This window comes from Nycticebus coucang, chromosome 11 (genome assembly GCF_027406575.1).
Source record: "Nycticebus coucang isolate mNycCou1 chromosome 11, mNycCou1.pri, whole genome shotgun sequence".
Taxonomy (NCBI): Eukaryota; Metazoa; Chordata; class Mammalia; order Primates; family Lorisidae; genus Nycticebus; species Nycticebus coucang.
Window position 1 is genome coordinate 75,581,456 of NC_069790.1, and position 19,022 is coordinate 75,600,477.

The 19,022-nt window shown below is 35.4% G+C and overlaps 2 protein-coding genes across 2 annotated transcripts in view; one reads left to right on the plus strand and one right to left on the minus strand.

Annotated features, from left to right (window-relative positions):
- Positions 1-19,022, minus strand: part of RELN (reelin) — a 533,405-nt gene that overhangs the window by 369,806 nt on the left and 144,577 nt on the right. The gene's annotated exons all lie outside the window — the stretch shown is intronic.
- On the plus strand, positions 527-1,450 carry LOC128560229 (ubiquitin-conjugating enzyme E2 R2-like). The gene has a single exon (XM_053553801.1). It carries the CDS (start codon positions 527-529, stop codon positions 1,139-1,141), a length of 615 nt encoding a protein of 204 aa, XP_053409776.1. The 3' UTR covers positions 1,142-1,450.

Genomic DNA, 19,022 nt, shown 5'->3' on the forward strand with positions numbered 1-19,022 from the left:
GTTTGAGGTTGCTATGAGCTAGGCTGATGCCATGGCACTCTAACCTGGGAAATAGAGTGAGACTCTGTCTCAAAAAAAAGTCATAATACACAGCTTTTGAGTCAATGACCTTACAGACTAATGTGGAAAGACACAGGAATTGACAATTTGACAATTGTAGTTGATAATGTGATAAGTGCAATGTCTGCATAAATAAAAGATTCTGAATCTGAATGAGGAAACTGAGAAGAGGTACCTGTCCTCAGTTTTAAATGGTTAACTGAGAGCTTGCCAGTTCTAAAGATGGTGGAATTTATGTAAACATTAACTTCTTAGAACCTCACTTAAAATACAGTAGAGTTTTCTGAAAGCCATAAATCAATAAGAGCCAATCAAACACAAGAGATGACAACATCAAAATTCAGAAACTAGAAAACCTATAGGTGAGGTGCAACTCAGCGCACACCAAATACTGAATCCTAAACCAGCAGTGGGTGAGCTGAAAGAGACTCAGAAATGGGTGGCGTAGATATTTTCTGAAATTACGATGCAGACAAGATTGAAACAGAGAATATTTGTTGAAAATGTGTTTATGAAGAAGCAGATGACACTTGGATGTTCAGACAGGGAGATTTGTCAGGCGCATATTAAATTTCCTATTGACTACCTATATTCACCACCTACCTTCAGATTCTTGACCAAAATGTGGCACCACAACATTTATGAGAATGGAGATGTTTGCATTTTGATTCTTCATCCACCTGTAGATGACCCGCAGAGTGGAGAACTGCCCTCTGAAAGGTGGAATCCTACTCAAAACGTGAGGACTATTCTATTAAGTGTAATCTCACTGCTTAATGAGCCCAACACCTTCTCCCCAGCCAATGTGGATGCTTCAGTTATGTTCAGAAAATGGAGAGACAGTAAAGGAAAAGACAAAGAATATGCTGAAATCATTAGGAAACAGGTTTCAGCCACCAAGGCTGAAGCAGAAAAGGATGGAGTGAAGGTCCCCACAACCCTGGCTGAATACTGCATCAAAACTAAAGTGCCTTCCAATGATAACAGCTCAGATTTGCTTTATGACTTGTATGGTGAAGATGAGGAGGAGGAAGATGCCGACTGTTATGATGATGATGATTCTGGGAATGAGGAGTCATGACACGCTCTTTCAATGCCCCTGTACTGCCCTGCCATCTCAGGCCAAAGGGAGGGGAGCAAGTGGGGACCTAGCAATGGCCTCTCAGCAAAAACCCATTCACAGTGGGTGGGGAAAACAAACACAGCTCCTGATGACTCCCCTTATGGATCTCAGTTTGCTCCTTTTTATGGACCTTAAATGGAGAGAGAGCAACCCTACACAGAATGTCTGAATTCTTGCATTCTTTACCCTTCCATCACTGTATTGATTCTTTTTTAAAAAACATCATCAACCCAAACTCCCGCCTCACTCACTTCGTCTCTTCAGAATGCTCACAGCAAAACATGATTGGTCTGTTTTTAGATTCTTGAGTAATTAAATAGTCTTTCAAGACATTTAATGTGTTTAAAGCTGGGAACCTCTTGGCAGTTCAAAAGGGCTGCATATACTGGGTAGCAAAAGAGAATGGGAAAAAACCTACAAAACAAAGTTCAAAAAAATTTTTTGCCAAGGTTTAGCTGCTCTTTTACATTAGCATGTGCACATTCGTTCTGCCCCATGGTGGTGAATTTTGTTTTTCTCTCCCCATCGCTGGGATATGGTGGGCGTCAGGGACTCTGTGCTGAGCCTGATGAAATGTGCTCCTTCAGCCTCCATGAAATCATCCTAACATGGAGCCCTCGGCTACTCGGAGGAGAGAAATTAGATTTTGCTTTTTGAAATTGATTGGCATCTGAAGCCTGAAATAAATATTCATACTTTACAAAAAAAAATGTGTTTATGACATTTTTCTAAAGACCTACTCTCTGGAATTCTACACAGCCCAATAAAAGACCTTCATCACTCCAGAAGAGTGATTATGGATTATTATCCAGAGACAGTAGGCATCATTAAGAACAGGGCACCATTCTGAAAAGAAGAGTAAGCGAAAGTTTCCATACTGAACAAGACCCCCAGCCTCCTTCCTCCTCTTAGATCTCATAAGGCTGGAAACTAGGTGTACATCCTCCTTTAAGAAATTGGAAAGTCTGTTTTGGAGACTGTGATTGACCTAAAGGAGAAACCTGAATATACTAAATATGAGACTCTCCAGGGAATCAACCAAGCTGGATTGACCTACAATGAAGACAACCATAAACACGTCTTTCACCAACACCGCACACCCTGCCATAGAAGTGCTCGGTGGTTTAATGGCCAACAATCACTAGACTTTTGAGAAAATTCTCTATTATGGAAGAGCACCCAGTACAAACAGTAAGGAAGAAAGTAAAACTTAAAGAAAATAGAGAATATACAGGGATAAAAGGAAAAATATTTTATAGAAATTAAATATTTCTATAAAATAGGAATATTCAGAAAGAAACAAATCTGTTATAAATCTGAAATATTATAGTACAGCTGAAAGACCAAAAGAGAATTTGGAAAATAAAGCTGAGGAAATTACTCAGAAAGTAGAGTAAAAAGCTAAGATAGAAATGGGAGAAAAGAAAACTACAGGATCTGGCCATAGTGTCTTAGGTCATGATAGAGACATCTGGAAAAAGAGAAAATGGGGACAAAAATGAGGCAAACCCTCAATGAAATAACTCAATAAAATATCCTGGTTCTGAAGAACATGAGTTTTCAGATGGAGAGGCCCATGGATAAACACAGAAACATCACATGTACACTATGAGGAAATCAAAGAGAAGATTCTACACGCTGATCAAGAACAAAAGTGTTCCTAGAAAGGGCCAGAGGACCTGGAATTCCAGGATGCCTGATGTCTGTTTGTAAGACTGAGTCCTAAGATCCACCATATCCAGACAGAAGCTTTATATACTTATGATTTCTAAATTGACCAGTTTTGAGGAGAATATGTCCAATCCAAATCATTAACTTGTTTATAATCAATTAGAACTTTCAGAGTGCTGGTAGCTATAATAACTAAAAATATCAGATCAACTGATTTTCAATATTTTACTTTTAATCAAATGGCATTACAAAGAAAATGTTAATATTTCCATTTTTCCTACGGGCAAAGCCTTAACTCTAATGTAAGGCTGTAAATTCTATCTGTGGAAGTATTATACATAAAATCACTATCATAAAAAAGAAAAGGAATCGGAATGGGCATTGGCTTCTCGAGCTGCAGTGGGAGCCAGAAGGCAGGGAAGGTATTGCCTTCCAGTTCTGATGGTCACATTTCCAACTTAAAATTCCACACACAATCCATCTATCCTTCAAGAGGGTAGGACTAAGGCATTTTCAAATGAACAAAGTCTCAAAACTATTTTTTGTCTACTCAGGAAGGGACTGGCGGATGTTCTCCATGTAACAACAATGATGACAGAAGTGCAGGGGAGAGGCGGAGGGAGAAGATCTCAGGGCACCACAGACCCAGAGAGCAGCCAGCTTAGCCTGCACCCAGCCAGAAGCCTCCAGAAAAGATTCTGAAGATTTTAAACCCATGGAAACCCTAATGGCTTTCAATATATTTAGAGAAAGTTTACACAATTAGGGAAGTAACAAATACTTAGAAAACAAAGCTAGTGAAAAGGCAAGGCCATTACTCATTCCAGGGAACACAAAAACTTAGGTTGGAAAGGAAAAGAAATTACAACGCACTATATGGCTCAGCTGTGAGTGATTTTATGTAATCACATTGTACACTATGTGTACACCATTAATATCAGTCCAACTAAAAGGACAAAATGGCAATATACTCATCCATTGTGGAAAGTCAACAGATAATGCCTAAACTAAAAAAACCAAGAATTGGCAAAAAAAAAGAAAAAAAGCATGTTATTTAGAGATACACAGGAAAATTCTGAAACAATAAGCTACAAGAAGAGCCCCGTGGTGATGACGTGGGACAGAGAGACACACAACAGGGGCCTTGAGACTTGTATGACTTCAGAGTGAAAAGAGACTTGGGAAGGCTATGGTAACCAGTTTCATGGAAGTACTTCAAATTGTACATAAAACCAGCACATTGTACCCCATAATTGCATTAATGTACACAGCTATAATTTAATAAAAAAAGAAAAAAGATAAGAGACTTGGGGTTTTTTGTTCTATTAAAATTCAAGTTTTCTCTTGTGTGTATTGGAATCTATTTCTAAATGCTACAAATCCCAGGTAGTGTATTTCCTGTTTGATATCGTTTACAGAATTTCTCTACTTCTAATAAATTCCCTACTTATAATTAATCTCACAATTCATACCAAAAGGAACTGCTTCAATTATCCTGCTGTTACCACTGCCCTTCTGTAGTAATTTTTCCCCTCCGAGGCACCCTATCCCTTAATACTTGTGGGCGTCCTCGCTTTCCCTTCTGCTGACAAGCCCGGGGCATCCTCTGCTCTCATGCGTGCATTTACTCTGTCCCTAGCCCCAAGCGTTATGGAATCAATTACTTATTAAGCTACTAAGTAATGTCATTTCCTCTCACCCTTTTGTCACTCCAGCCTTGAAAGCAACAGCTCATCCATCTTCTTTTCAGTGCAAGGCCCAAATAATTGGGTCTTACAATCATCATGACCTAAAGCCAGGTCTAATCAACTGGAACCACAGGAAGGAGGAGAAGACATTTGTAGCAGTTTCTTGCATATGCTGGAATTATTTCCTTTGGCAGAAACATGTCACATTCTTTCTTTGTGACAGTCAGCAGAGCCCATCACAGGGCTACCCAGGGGGCCAGTGACAAGGCGCCACAACCTAGCAATCTTGCTATTATCTAAGCGCCCCTGGTCCCTGCACTGCTGGAGGCAGATTACCCTTCCCTCTAAGAAAAAAGAAAACTCACCTCTTCTGCATGGATTACAGTGCACTTGCACAGAGTTTGGTTCTAAGAATAATACTGATCATTGTAGCAATGGTAACAACAATGCCAGAAAGAAAAACTCTCTTGATGCTAGCAGAGTTTATTTTGTTTCTCCCCCCCTTTTAGGGAAACTGGCATATAAATATATCTTGATTTCTTTTTATGTATACTTGTTTCCTTCCAAGCAAGTAAGCTGTAGCATTTTCCTTCTCGGTGTATAGGATACAAAAGGAAAGAAAACCAGATCCTATCTCCTATAGTTACTTAAACACTTTAAAAGTTATTAAGGAAAGGAAATTTTAGGGCTTAAAATAAAAATAATTTTGACTCAGCATTAATGTTCAATTATTCAATTTTTTAAAATCTTATGCAAAAAATTATTTTCAAACATAAATTGTCATTATTGATTCTTATTTAACTACTTAAAGAATATGCAAGAATTCCGAGTTTCGTGTAACTGGCTGTTCATTATACCCCTCTCAGTGTTACTTTTCAAAAGATACCCATTTGTGGGGCAACAATAGAAGCCCATGATATTTAAATAAAAATAAATTTCATGAATCTGAAAGATGGCATAATACAGAGCAACCTATTATTTTCACCTGGTGCATAAAGTCACATGGAAGGGCGTGGGTTTAATCACAAGAGGTACTGTAAAACACATTTGTGACATCCCTAGCCTAACTCACGCCTACATGAGAGATTGGTACATCTTATGAATTAAACATAACTCCTGATTTATGTTCAGTTATCCCTCATATCAAAAACTACAGTAGCTGAGCTGTGTCACTGTGAATTCATTTAATGATATTGATGAGACAGCCTGCACAGAGACTGCAAAGTAACCGCCCATGCATAGCCCGGCCCTATAAATCACACTTGCAGAGTGGCTAAGCAACAAATAACAAGTCATTAATTCACTGTAAGTTATGCTAAGAAGCCCAAACTACATATGTACCAAACTGGAAATAAATACCTCTGCTACAATACTAGAGACAGGCAATGTTTGGTGTTTCAACAATTTTATAAGGGCAAAAATTCAATGAACAGATTTAACTCTTTATGAATTGCCCTTGGCAGACATAAACCAACATAAGATTTTTAAAATCAAGCCCCCAAACTTCTTTTCTTCCAGAGAAAGAAGGTATTAAGGTATTAAGTTCAATGCAACTTTTTTTAGTGCCCAGATTATGAATCTGTCCAGTGAGTGATATACTGGTCCTGACATAAAGCCGGTGGATATGCTAATAGCCTTTATGTTAAGGAATGAGCTGGTGAGAATGAAGCTAGTTACTCAAGTGGTTTTGCTTTGGTGCAAACAGGTAACTGGGGCCCCAGTCACTGATTTTCTTAAGTGAATCAGAAAACATTTTACCTTCAGGCGCTTTTCACTAATCTCCTCCTTCCTAATCACTTACCTTCCAGGCAGTACTCCCCTAAACACCCTTTCCCCCAGGCCCTGAAGCTGCCCTGAGGGCACTGCCCAGCCCCGTGGTGCTCCTCTGACCTTGTGTGTTGTCTACACCACACCTTCTGCCACCCTGCTCCCTCAACTGAGTCCTGCTTTCTGCCACATGGCTGCTAACGTTTTTCAAATTTACTTCCAGATTCATATTTCTTCCCAGGTGATCAATGGACAAGAGAATGGAATGTTAGAAAAGCAACCTACCTGAAAGTTGAGGCTCTAACCATAAGGACAGTGTGCTCTTCAGACAGGTAAGGCAGATATTTGGATGGGAAGGGGGCTTCTGCTATAGCCCTGGATTAACACTGGATTTCCCTGGGCTGTTGGGGTATCTGCACACATGTGACCAAGACCAATCTCTTCCTTACTACTTTGTTTTATTTAAAGTCTTCATTGAATTAATATGTAATCAAAAATAAGTTCATATCAGCAAAGAGTGCTTATCTGATCCTTTATGCAGAATCTGAATATAAGGGGCCTAAATACAGTAACATTTTAACTATATTACATTTCCAGCTTATGTTTAATTTTCTGTTTAATATCACTTTAGGCCTCTTTTATTAATATTGCATTCTAAGTCTAGCTTACCTAATATCAGTGGTTAAAATTGCTCTTTCTCTAGATACATTTGCTTGGATTGTTAACCTTAATTTTTTTTTTTTTTGCTATTTCCAGTCTCTAGGGACTTTTTTTGAATTTCATCTTATTACTCTCTGGTATTTTGTATCAAACACCTCCCTAATTAGCATTAGCATCATCTGAAAATTTAATTAACTTGCTCTTTTCCTTCTTTTTCAGGTCAATGATGAGGATGATAATGTAGTTGTGACATTAGTTTCCCTGAAAAGTCACTCAAGACCCCTTCTCTTTCTACATACATGGTTCATTTTCTCTGATGACCCTCTGCCTAATTTTTCCCCCCTATGATGTGGTAACACCCCCATCTTTGTCAGCTTGAAGTTTCTCAGTAACTCTGCATGAGAATTGAAAAAAGATATAGCCAAATGATAAGATTTTGTATTTTTACAATTCCTAACATCTAGGATTATTGAGGTGGCATACACTTTAGAAATTCTTCATGATTTTCTCTGAAATAAATTAGAAAAATGATGAAGTAACTTTATCTTCAGATGGAGAAACTGAGGCAGAAAAATCAATCACATTAGAAAAAAAGTTTTTTGAGACAGAGTCTCACTCTTGATTAATTCACTTTGTGCCAGGGCCTTAGCCTAGCTCATAGCAACCAACCTCAAACTCCTGGGTTCAAGCAATTCTTCTGCCTCAGCCTTCTGAGTGGCTGGGACAACAGGAAACTGCCATAATGCCCGGCTAATTTTTCTCTTTTCTTTAGTAGAGATGGAGGGTGGTCTCACTCTTGCTTGGGCTGGTCTTGAACTCTTGAGTTCAAGCGATCCTCCTGCCTCAAATTCCCAGAGTGCTATGATGACAGGCATGAGCCATTGTGCTTAGACTCACATCAGAACTTCAAGAAGTCAATCGGATACTTTTTCTTCCATTCTTGAGATACTTTACTAAGAAGAATATGTTCCAGCTCCATCCATGTAAACATGAAAGAGGTAAAGTCTCCATCTTTCTTTAAGGCTGCATAATATTCCATGGTGTACATATACCACAATTTATTAATCCTTTTGTGGATCGATGGGTACTTGGGCTTTTTCCATGACTTAGCAATTGTGAATTGGGCTGCAATAAACATCTGGTACAAATATCTTTGTTATAATGTGATTTTTGGTCTTCTGGGTATATACCTAGTAGAGGAATTATAGGATTGAATGGCAGATCTATTTTTAGATCTCTAAGTGTTCTCCAAACATCTTTCCAAAAGGAATGTATTAATTTGCATTCCCACCAGCAGTGTAGAAGTGTTCCCTTTTCTCCACATCCATGCCAACATCTCTGGTCTTGGGATTTTGTGATATGGGCTAAAAGTATCCAATGTACTCAGCCCTACTATGAAACTAATTTATGGCTTTCATATGAAAGCTATAACCATTATAACCTAAGAATATGGGGAAGGGGGAGAGGGAGGGGAGGGAGGGGGGAGGATGGACGGAGGGAGGGTGATTGGTGGGATTATACCTGCGGTGCATCTTACAAGGGTACAAGTGAAACTTAGTAAATGTAGAATATAATTGTCTTAACACAATAACGAAGAAAATGCCAGGAAGGCTATGTTAACCAGTGTGATGAAAATGTGTCAAACTGTTTATAAAACCAGTGTATGGTGCCCCATGATCACATTAACGTACACAGCTATGATTTGATATTAATTAAAAAAAAAAGAAATCAATCGGACTTTTGCCTTATAAGATTTATACTATTTAAAGGGAAAGATAGTTATTATTTAAGTCATTGCATGTACATACACACACACACACACACACACACAGTAATGTTCCCTTATTTGGGCATAGCTAAAAAATTATTTTCCACATAAACAAAATTTCCAAATGAGCCCAGAAAATGGAACCTTCATGCCATGAACATAGCAGGAAAATCTTAAACAGGGGTACAAGTAATATTGTATTAGGAAGAAGGTCTTTGAGAAAGCAAGGAAAGCTTAAAGATCTTTGGTTTTTTGTCTTCGTTTTCTCTCTTTTTCTAATGTAGTATGCCATTTTGACTCCTTCAATGGATCATAAGACCATGTCTTCTTTCTCTTTAAAATTTTTTTCTTTTCTCATATATCTGCACCCCATGTTTATTGCACCATTATTCACAACAGCCAAGATTTGGAATCAACCTAAGTATCCAACAATGGATGAATGAAAGCAATCGTGGTATATATGCACAATGGAATATTTTTCAGCCATGGAAAGGAATGAAATACTGACATTTGCAACACATGGATGGAACTGAAGAACATTACGTTAATGAAATAAGCCAAGCAGAGAAGGACAAATCTTGCAAGTTCTCACTCACATGTGGGAACCGAATATTAAAACAATAAATCTCGTGGAGACAGAGATAACAAGGACAGAGATTACCAGAGGCTGGAAAGGATAACGGGGTTCAGGGGATAAAGTGGAGATGATTAATGATTACAAAATTATAGTCAGATAGTTACATAGAATAATATTTGATAACATAATCAACAGTAAGTTAAGATATACTTAAAATAACTGAAAGAGTAGAAATGGAATATTTCCAACATAAAGAAATAATAAATATCTGAGCTAATGGATACTTCAATTTCCCCAATTTGATTAATTCACATTGTATGCCCATATCAAAACATCACATGTACCCTACAAAGATATACAACTTTTATGTGCCCATAATAACTTTTTTAAAAGTTAAAAAAAGAGTTTATAGGTTAACAATATAAAAAACAGCTAAAAGAGCTAGAATTGTTAGAGGACTGTATAAGTCTTTATTAAACCATTTGACTTTTATGAACACATATGCACTATAATTTTAATTAAGATAAAAGCTAAATTTAAAAATGAAAAACTAAAAAATGAATAAATAGGGTGGCACCTATGGCTTAAAGGAGTAGGGTGCTGGCCCCATATGCTGGAGGTGGTGGGTTCAAACCCAGACCCAGCCAAAAACAAAAAAAAAAAAAAAAAGAATAAATAAATACATAGTCAGGCTCTCTCCATATGAAATAATGTTCTGCTTTTAATTGAGGAAAAGCAAAGAAGATAAAAAAGGCACACGTAGGTGAAAGACTTTAGAGGTTTTTCTTAATGGTAAAAATGGTTGATATTAATTATTCTCACACTTGGGTTTATACAATAAAGCATGGCATCTTAGAATAAGTCTGTAGGATTTTCTTTGGGAAAAGATTACGAATATTTATATTAAAAATTTACTTTCACGTTGTCACTAATAAGTGAGAGCAGAAACACACAAAGAACTGTAATGGGGCTTGGAAATCAAGAGTGAGGAGGCTGAGGGGTGAAAAACTAACTTGTCAGCTACAACGAACACTATTCTGCTGACAGGCAAATTAAAAGCCTTCCCTTTGCATCATACAATGTATCCCCTATAACAAACACATTTTTACCCCCTTAATATTTTGAAATAAAAAGGTAAAGTGAAGACTTTCCAGTGAAGACTAAATATGTAAGAAAAGATAGACATACCACCACCTGTGACAATTTTTATTTATTTATTTATTTTCAGTTTTTGGCCAGAGATGGGTTTGAACCCGCCACCTCTGGCATATGGGGCCAGCACCCTACTCCTTTGAGCCACAGGCACTACCCGACAATTTTAAAAGCTCCTCATCATTACATACTGCCATTAGGAATTCAGAAACTGAATGTTTACATACTATAATAAAGCCAGCTCTCATTTATTCATGGAATTTATATTCTCTTACATTTTCCCTACAAAAGAAAAAATGGGAATGTTATATTCAGATCATACAGTTAAAACAACAAAGATATTTTTGAAAGCATAGCATCAAACTAAGAGGCTCACCCACTACTGATTGGTTAGCAGCAAGGCCATGCACTCCAGTGAGCTTTGGGAAAGAGACAACGTGTTCTTTTCATCTGAATTAGTTTGCCTTATCAAATAAACATTTATTTTTTAATTTTTAAAAGTTTTTATTTTCAGTGACACAACTATAGGAGGGACTCCACACCTACCAAATGCAAACATTGTGACCTGGTTGCTTGTACCCTCACATTAACCTGAAAATTTTTTTTTAAGTTTTTATTTTCCATTATTATGAGTACCTAATAGTTGCATATCTTTATAGGGTCCATGTGATGTTTTGATACAGGCATACAATGTGAATTAATCAAATCAGGGTAATTAGGGGTATCTATCCATCATCACTCAGGCATTTAACATTCCTTTGTATTAAGAACATTCCAATTCCACTTTTCTAGTTATATGAAAGTATACTCTAACTTATTGTCAATTACAGTCACTTTGCTGTGCTATCAAATATTGTTCCTTCTATTTTTTTGCACCCATTAACCATGCCCACTTTATTGAAATTCAACAATAGAACAGAAAATATTACAAAGTGAGAGATAATGTTTTCCTAATTAAAATAATGTCTAGGTAACTAGAAGAGCAGTAAGGAAACTGGCATTTATTTTAACCTATGAGTAATTATCAAACATTATTATGCAGAACTATTACTGTTAAAAGTTGAAAAGTTAACTACCATTATTCTTTGTGATGTTGGCCTTAGTACAAAAATCAAAATATGATTTTATGTTTATGTCTTAGGACTTCAATTTATTAGGCTGACCTCATAGTTAACTCTCATATCAAAATAACATACTTTCATAATTAGAAGTGTTCACAGGGCATTAGCTACAAGGCTTTTTATCAGAAAAGTGTACAACAGTGAATGATGAAAACAAACAAAATGTCCATATGGAGATTGATTAAATACATTATAGTACTTCTGCATAACAGAATATGAGTCAGATAATGTTGTAGATGTCCATTTATTGATACAACATTCATAATGTAATTTTAGGTGTACAAAAAAGCTAGATAAGAAAACAGAATGTATAGTAGAGCCCGAGCCCCCGTTTTGTATAAGCTGAAATTGAACACACACATATGTCTAGAGAAATGACCCCAAGATACTGACTGTTCTTATTTCTAGGCAAATATAAATATGAATGTGTATGTGTGCATGTGTCAGTGGGACAGGGCGTATCTGTACATACCATATAGGGTATATGCTTAGCTATATTGTTTAATATTTAAGCATTGCTTTCACAATCAGAAAGTAAAATGATTTTTAAAACTCATTTAAAAAGAAATATTATTTACTGTCAAGTCTCAATGTGAAAAACAACATCTGTTTGCAGTATATTTTGGTTTTCTGTCATTTTTTTAAGTTATAAGTCTAAATTTAGACATTTTGTATCCAGACCCAAACATGAAATTCAGGAACAGTAACAACAACAAAAAAACCATTAACTTGACACCAGCACACACACAAAAAGAAAGACAGGATGTCTGGCACATACGGTTGGGGGGGAGTATATACTTCAGATACAAACCTTACATTAAAAACCCCGACTGAAAAAAAATAAAAATAAAATAAAATAAAATAAAAACCCCGACTGGGAGTTACCAAAGTACAATATGATGTCGAAGTTACAAAGTAAGTACTCTTTTGAGAGAAAATTCTAGTTCCTTTTGATCTTTGAAGAAGGCATCTGATCTTGCTTCCTATGAGCCTTTCTGAAATCTCCCCCTGCTGTTTATTTGTATAGAACACCTGATGGTGTGACAAATCTGGGGCCTAAAATAAAGAAACTTACCTGAGTTTTAAAAGCAAAATATAAAAACTTAAAAATCAGGAATTATTTTCCCTTCACCAAAGACCCAGTGGAGTTATTTATGTTCTCAGTTTCTTTTAATAAGTTTCTCTTTTTCCTTAAGTACTAAGTATTGCTTTAACTCCTAATATTCAATATCTGTCAATGGAAATGAATTGCAACCCCCCTCTCCTATTTGTAAGTCTTGATGACATATTGATAGCACAGATTTAATTGTTCATTTATAAGATATATAATAGAAAAATCTCTATAAAAATATCCATTTTGACATTTTTTTTAAAATTTCTCCAGTGTGGCATTTATTATAAATGAAAATGTCTTAAAAATATTAAATTTTTCATTTATGCTTTAGAGTTAACTACCATTTAAAATTCCCTAAGATATACTTATTTAGATTTCTTTGTCAAGTATAAAAATACTAATAGCATTTCATTTTAACACCAGAAAATAATGAATGTCATAGTTGGTATGATATTTAAAGGACTTCATATTTTCACCTAATATGATTGTAGGTACACTTTTCTATTCCATCTTTCCCTCCCACACATGAAATTGTTCCATGGCAAATCCTTTAAATTCCTCTTTTGAAGTTTAAAATTAATTTCCATGGTTACTCTTCTATAATCCCCCATCTTTTAAAAAATGCAAAATATGCTTATACTTTTGAAGAAGTCAGATGAAATTCTAAATATCCTATGCATGTGCAATACTCTTACAAAGAAAAAAAAACACTCTTTTTAAAAAATCAAGAAATCTGTTTTTGTAATTAAAAAAGAACAGGGAATAATTTGCTTTATGTGTCCATTCATAATGTTAAATCAGTGTTAAGTTATAAAGAATTTCTATCAAAATACACATCCACATTGATTCCAAATGAAACTCATGATGAGCAGCTCTATTATACTGAATGGCAAATGAATCCTTAATAATGAGACACTTGATGTGCTATCCAGAACTGGGGTTGACAAGAAAACCACTTAGCTTCACTTTCTAATAAAACTACAGCAAGTAACTGATAAAGCACATGCATTTTTCAACTTGGGAAGAAAACTCTAAAGAAAAGAATATTTGGTTGAAATGCATTCTCCTTAGTAAAGTATCACAAGAATGGAAAAGCAAATATCCAATGTACTCAATACTAATTTGAAGCCAGTAGATGATACAATACACACCCACATAAGAGAAGAACTCAATTCAATTCAAGTGGGGTGGAGGGATATGAGGGAGGGGAAGAAGGCGAGGAGGGGAGGGAATTGCTGAGCTCTCACTTAATAGGCACAATGTAAGGGTATATGCCACACCTGTAGTTGTGCGGGATACAACCACAAGAGGGACTCTACCTAACAAATGCAATACTGTAACCTACTTGTTTGCACCTTCACATTAACGTGAAATAAAAAAGAAAAGAATTTTTTTTAATAGTTAACATTTATTTATTTATTTATTTATTTATTTATTTTTGCAGTTTTTGGCTGGGGCTGGGTTCGAACCCACCACCTCCGGCATATGGAGCTGGCGCCCTACTCCTTTGAGCCACAGGCGCCGCCAAAAAAGAAAAGAATGTTTATCATACCTTTTTTATTTTTTTTGGTCTTAGAGATTAAAGTGCTTTGTTTCTTTGTAAAAAAAAAAAAAAATTGGATCAAGGGTACTTTGAACAATGCCAAATATTTTTGATAAAGTATGTTTCTGTGTCTATTTGTCTAAGGTTTTGCTCCTTAGTAAACTCACCTTGCCCTTACTATCAGAAGTCCATAACAACAGATGCTAGAACAATTAAAAACCTATCACTATACACTCTTCCATCACAGCACAGACTAGGAAAATTACGGTGGTTTATGGATGTCCTTGTCTCACTTTATCCACCTCTTCGAGGTTGACATGAAGGCTTTAATGTGCATCTTTGCACCTCTCCTTCGGCAGGAAGCCCGTCTCTGGGGATCACTTGCAGAAAATAGGACATTGAGTCCATAATTAAAGTAATCTCTTTCCAGGCAGATGCTGCAGTTGGCTCTGTTATCACATATTACAAAAGGCATCTTGAGGGTTATAAAATGTGCAGCAAATAGCTTTGGAGATGAGAAACAGCAATTTTTCATCTAATTTTGATCCACAGACATGTAAGTACTATATTGCTACTTTTTGGTTTTGAGCCAAATAACTATTATGGTACTGAGATGAGCCAGGCAGTAACCAAAATTAAAGAATACTTTAGCTTTTATCCTCAAAGTGAGAAAAGCTCTTTTGCAACCATCTTTGCACTTAGCAAATAAGGATGCCATCTCAAATCTGAGCATTAATGCCTGCAGGCGGATTTAGAAGAAAGGCTTATGTAGCTTAGCTTTACACCCATACTTTCAATATATTTGCTTAAGTTAAAACCAGGGGTTGATTAAGGGACCTACCATCTTAGCTCTTTTGCAACCACAGTTTACATTTTTAATTAGAAGCCTTTTCAGTGTTTATCTTTCCTGTAAAACTGAGGACATTGCTCTTTGAAATATATGTCAGCTTAGATAACTAAAATGCTCATGTTATTCATAATCCCTTCTATAAATACTAATAGTGGAAATAAATGGAGAAGATTTATCTAACATATTCTGTTTCCAGCTTAGGACTTGTCAATGTGGGTAACCAAAATCTGACTTAAATATTGTGAAGTGCTTAAAGGAGATGGAAATAATTAATTTTGTTTGATATTTATTTCTCAATGCTAAGTAAGATGATTTATCAATATATCTTAATGTAATTTTGAAGAGATCATAATTCCAGAAAATACGTGGTTTGAATTTTTTTATTTCTTCCAATTTTTTAAAAATGTTCTAACAAAGTATTACATGGACTTGTCCTTTCAATTAAAATATATTTTAATAATATTAATCTTTAAACTTTATGTTAGTATACTATCATTCACAAACGGGGGGAAAAGAATCTAAGTTAACTTAAACAATAGAAATATTTGTATTCCAGCATATTTAACCCTTCAGAGTTAATATTTAGAAATGTATATAACATTGCTTTAACTATTAGAGAAAAACTAACTGCAAATCAAAGTTTTAAATTATTGATTAAGTTTTGTTAAATGGCCAAATTGCTATTTCCAGAGCACCTTTGATACTGTAATATAAAGACAGCACATGCGTGAGTTATAAAAACAGAATATAAACCCTAATTCTCTAATATAATATTCTGGAATATTCATGTATTCATGCATTTTTTTCACTGATGTAAATACACATTCATTCATCTATTCAACAAATAACTGTCAAAGAATTTATTTGTCTAAATAATTTTATAATACTAATTGCAATTGAAATACATTATTAAAGGCTCAGCGCCTATAGCTCAGTGGCTAGAACGCCAGCCACATACACCAGAGGTGGCAGGTTCAAACCCGTCCTGGGCCTACCAAACAACAATGACAACTACAACAACAAAATAGCCATGTGTTGTGGCGGGCACCTGTAGTCCCAGCTACTTGGGAGGCTGAGGCAAGAGAATTGCTTAAGCCCAAGAGTTTAAGGTTGCTGTGAGCTGTGATGCCACAGTACTCTACTGAGGGTGGCACAGTGAAACTCTGTCTCAAAAAAAAACATTATTAGAAATAAACATTCAGTATTTTGCTACCTCAAAGACAGTATTCAGTTTTGCATGTTTCTTTTAGCTTTGTCAATCTACAAATTATTTTGTACTTAGGTAATTATCCTTTTACCCTTCACAATATTAAGTTTCATTTATTTTGTCTGATATTAATATAGTGACACCAACTTTTGGTAAGCATTTGCCTGGTATGTCTTTTTCCATCTGTTTACTCTCAACAGTTTTGTGCCATTACATTTAGGTTTGTCTCTTGAAAGCAACATATTGATGGATTTTTGAAAATTCATTCTAATAGATTTTCAAATGGTAAATTTAATCTGTTTACATTTATTGTAATTACTGATTCATTTAGACTTATTAGCATTATCTTATATCTTATAGTTCTATGATTTTAAAATTTGCCTTTTTTATTTCTTCTAATGGATTAACTAAATGTTCTTTACTCCTTTCTTTATCCTCTCCCTAATCTGGGAGTTACAAAGTAATTTCTGTTCTTTACATTTATGTCTTTAGCAATCATCCTTAACTAAGCTTACGACCTTCTTTTTTTTTTTTGGCTTTTACTTATTTATTTTTATTTTTTTATTATTAAATCATAGCTGTGTACATTAACGTGATCATGGGGCACCATACACTGGATTTATAAATAGTTTGACACATTTTCATCACACTGGTTAACATAGCCTTCCTGGGGTTTTCTTAGTTATTGCGTTAAGACATTTATATTCTACATTTACTAAGTTTCACACGTACCCTTGTGAAACAATCACCCTCCCTCCGCCCATCCTCCCCCGTCCCTCCCCTCCCTCTCTCCCTTCCCCATATTCTTAGGTTATAACTGGGTTATAGCTTTCATATGAAAGCCATAAATTAGTTTCATAGTAGGGCTGAGTACACAACCTTCTTGCAAAAGAATTTGAAGACATTAAAAAACCTTAATACTCTTCTTCCTTCCTCCAACTTATACATGACTGTTGCTTAGAATATCAGTTATATATTGCCTTTAAATTCTATTCTAAAATAGTTATTTGTGTTTTGTACATAAATTAAATTTCACATCAATGCTTAGAACTTCTAAGATACTAGTATCTTTGCTCACCATTAATTATTACACTACACCATAATTTCTTGTATCTTTTTATCTTTCTCCTCAGTTTTTCCTTTTTTTTTTTTATTAAATCATAGCTGTGTACATTGATATGATCATGGGGCATCATTCACTAGCTTTACAGACTATTTACCAAGTTTCACATATACCCCTGTAAGATGCACCGCTGGTGTAATCCCACCAATCCCCTTCCCTCTACCCACCTCCGCCCTCCCTCCCCTCCCTTTCCCCCTTCCCCCTATTCTTAGGTTGTAACTGGGTTATAGCTTTCATGTGAAAACCCTAAATTAGTTTCATAGTAGGGCTGAGTACATTGGGTACTTTTTCTTCCATTCTTGAGATACTTTACTAAGAAGAATATGTTCCATCTCCATCCATGTAAACATGAAAGAGGTAAAGTCTCCATTTTTCTTTAAGGCTACATAATATTCCATGGTGTACATGTACCACAATTTATCAATCCATTCGTCCCTCTACTGGGCATATACCCAGAAGACCAAAAAGCACATCATAACAAAGATATTTGTACCAGAATGTTTATCGCAGCTCAATTCATAATTGCTAAGTCATGGAAGAAGTCCTCAGTTTTTCTTTTTACTGAAGGACACCCTTTAAAAGCTTGCTATGACATGATTTGTGTGTGGTAAAAATACCAAACTTTATTTTTAAAAAAATATTTTTATTTTGTTTTCACACTTGACTAATACTTCTAGGACAGCAATTGTTTTCCTTCACCAACTTTGAAGATCTTGTTCCATTGTCTTTTGGCATCTCTTGTTGCTGATGAGAAGACCACTGCAGGACTAAATTATAGGTAATCTTTTTTCTTTGTTTGCCTTTGACATTTTCTCTGTTGTTGATATTCTGATGGTTTACCATTAATGCGATCATGGGGCATGATCATAATGCTAATTTATTTTATTTACATCTTCTTCTTTAATTCTAGTAAATTCTCCACCATCACCTCTTCACATTTGCCTCTTCTTATTCTTTCTCTTCTCTCCTTCTAAAACTTTTATTAGATGTTAATTTCTTAACTTGGTGTTCTGCACAAATTAATTACTGTGAAGTCACAGTGAGGAACTGATTTATTTTATTTTATTTTAATTAATTTAAACTTAAATAGCCTCACATGGCTTAGAAATTAAAGTTTAGAAAGAACAGCTCTAAATAAATTTTAAAGTATGTGTGTGTTATATGTGCATGTTATAACACAGCAAGAAGGTCTTCACCAGAGGCACCCTCAGACTTGAACTCCCTAGTCTCCAGAATTAGACAAATAAATTTCTATCGTCTCAGGTAATCTCAGTTATTCTTTTAAATTTCTCTTAAATTTCCATCGTCTCTATAGTCTCAAGTATTCTTTTACAGCAGCACAAAATGGACTAAGACAATAGGTATGCAAATGTGTATACATACATATATGTGTATATACACACATGCACACACACATATACATGAATGTGTGTAGGCACATACGCACGTGTACATACAAATAAGTCATAGAGGACAAAATAAGTTCTTCCACAAATTTTATCTGAAAGAAACAGTAAATCTTATTTCATGTTTGTAACAATGCCTTAACATTCAAAAATTTACCAAAATTGGAGCTTAATAATATGCTGTTGTTAGTA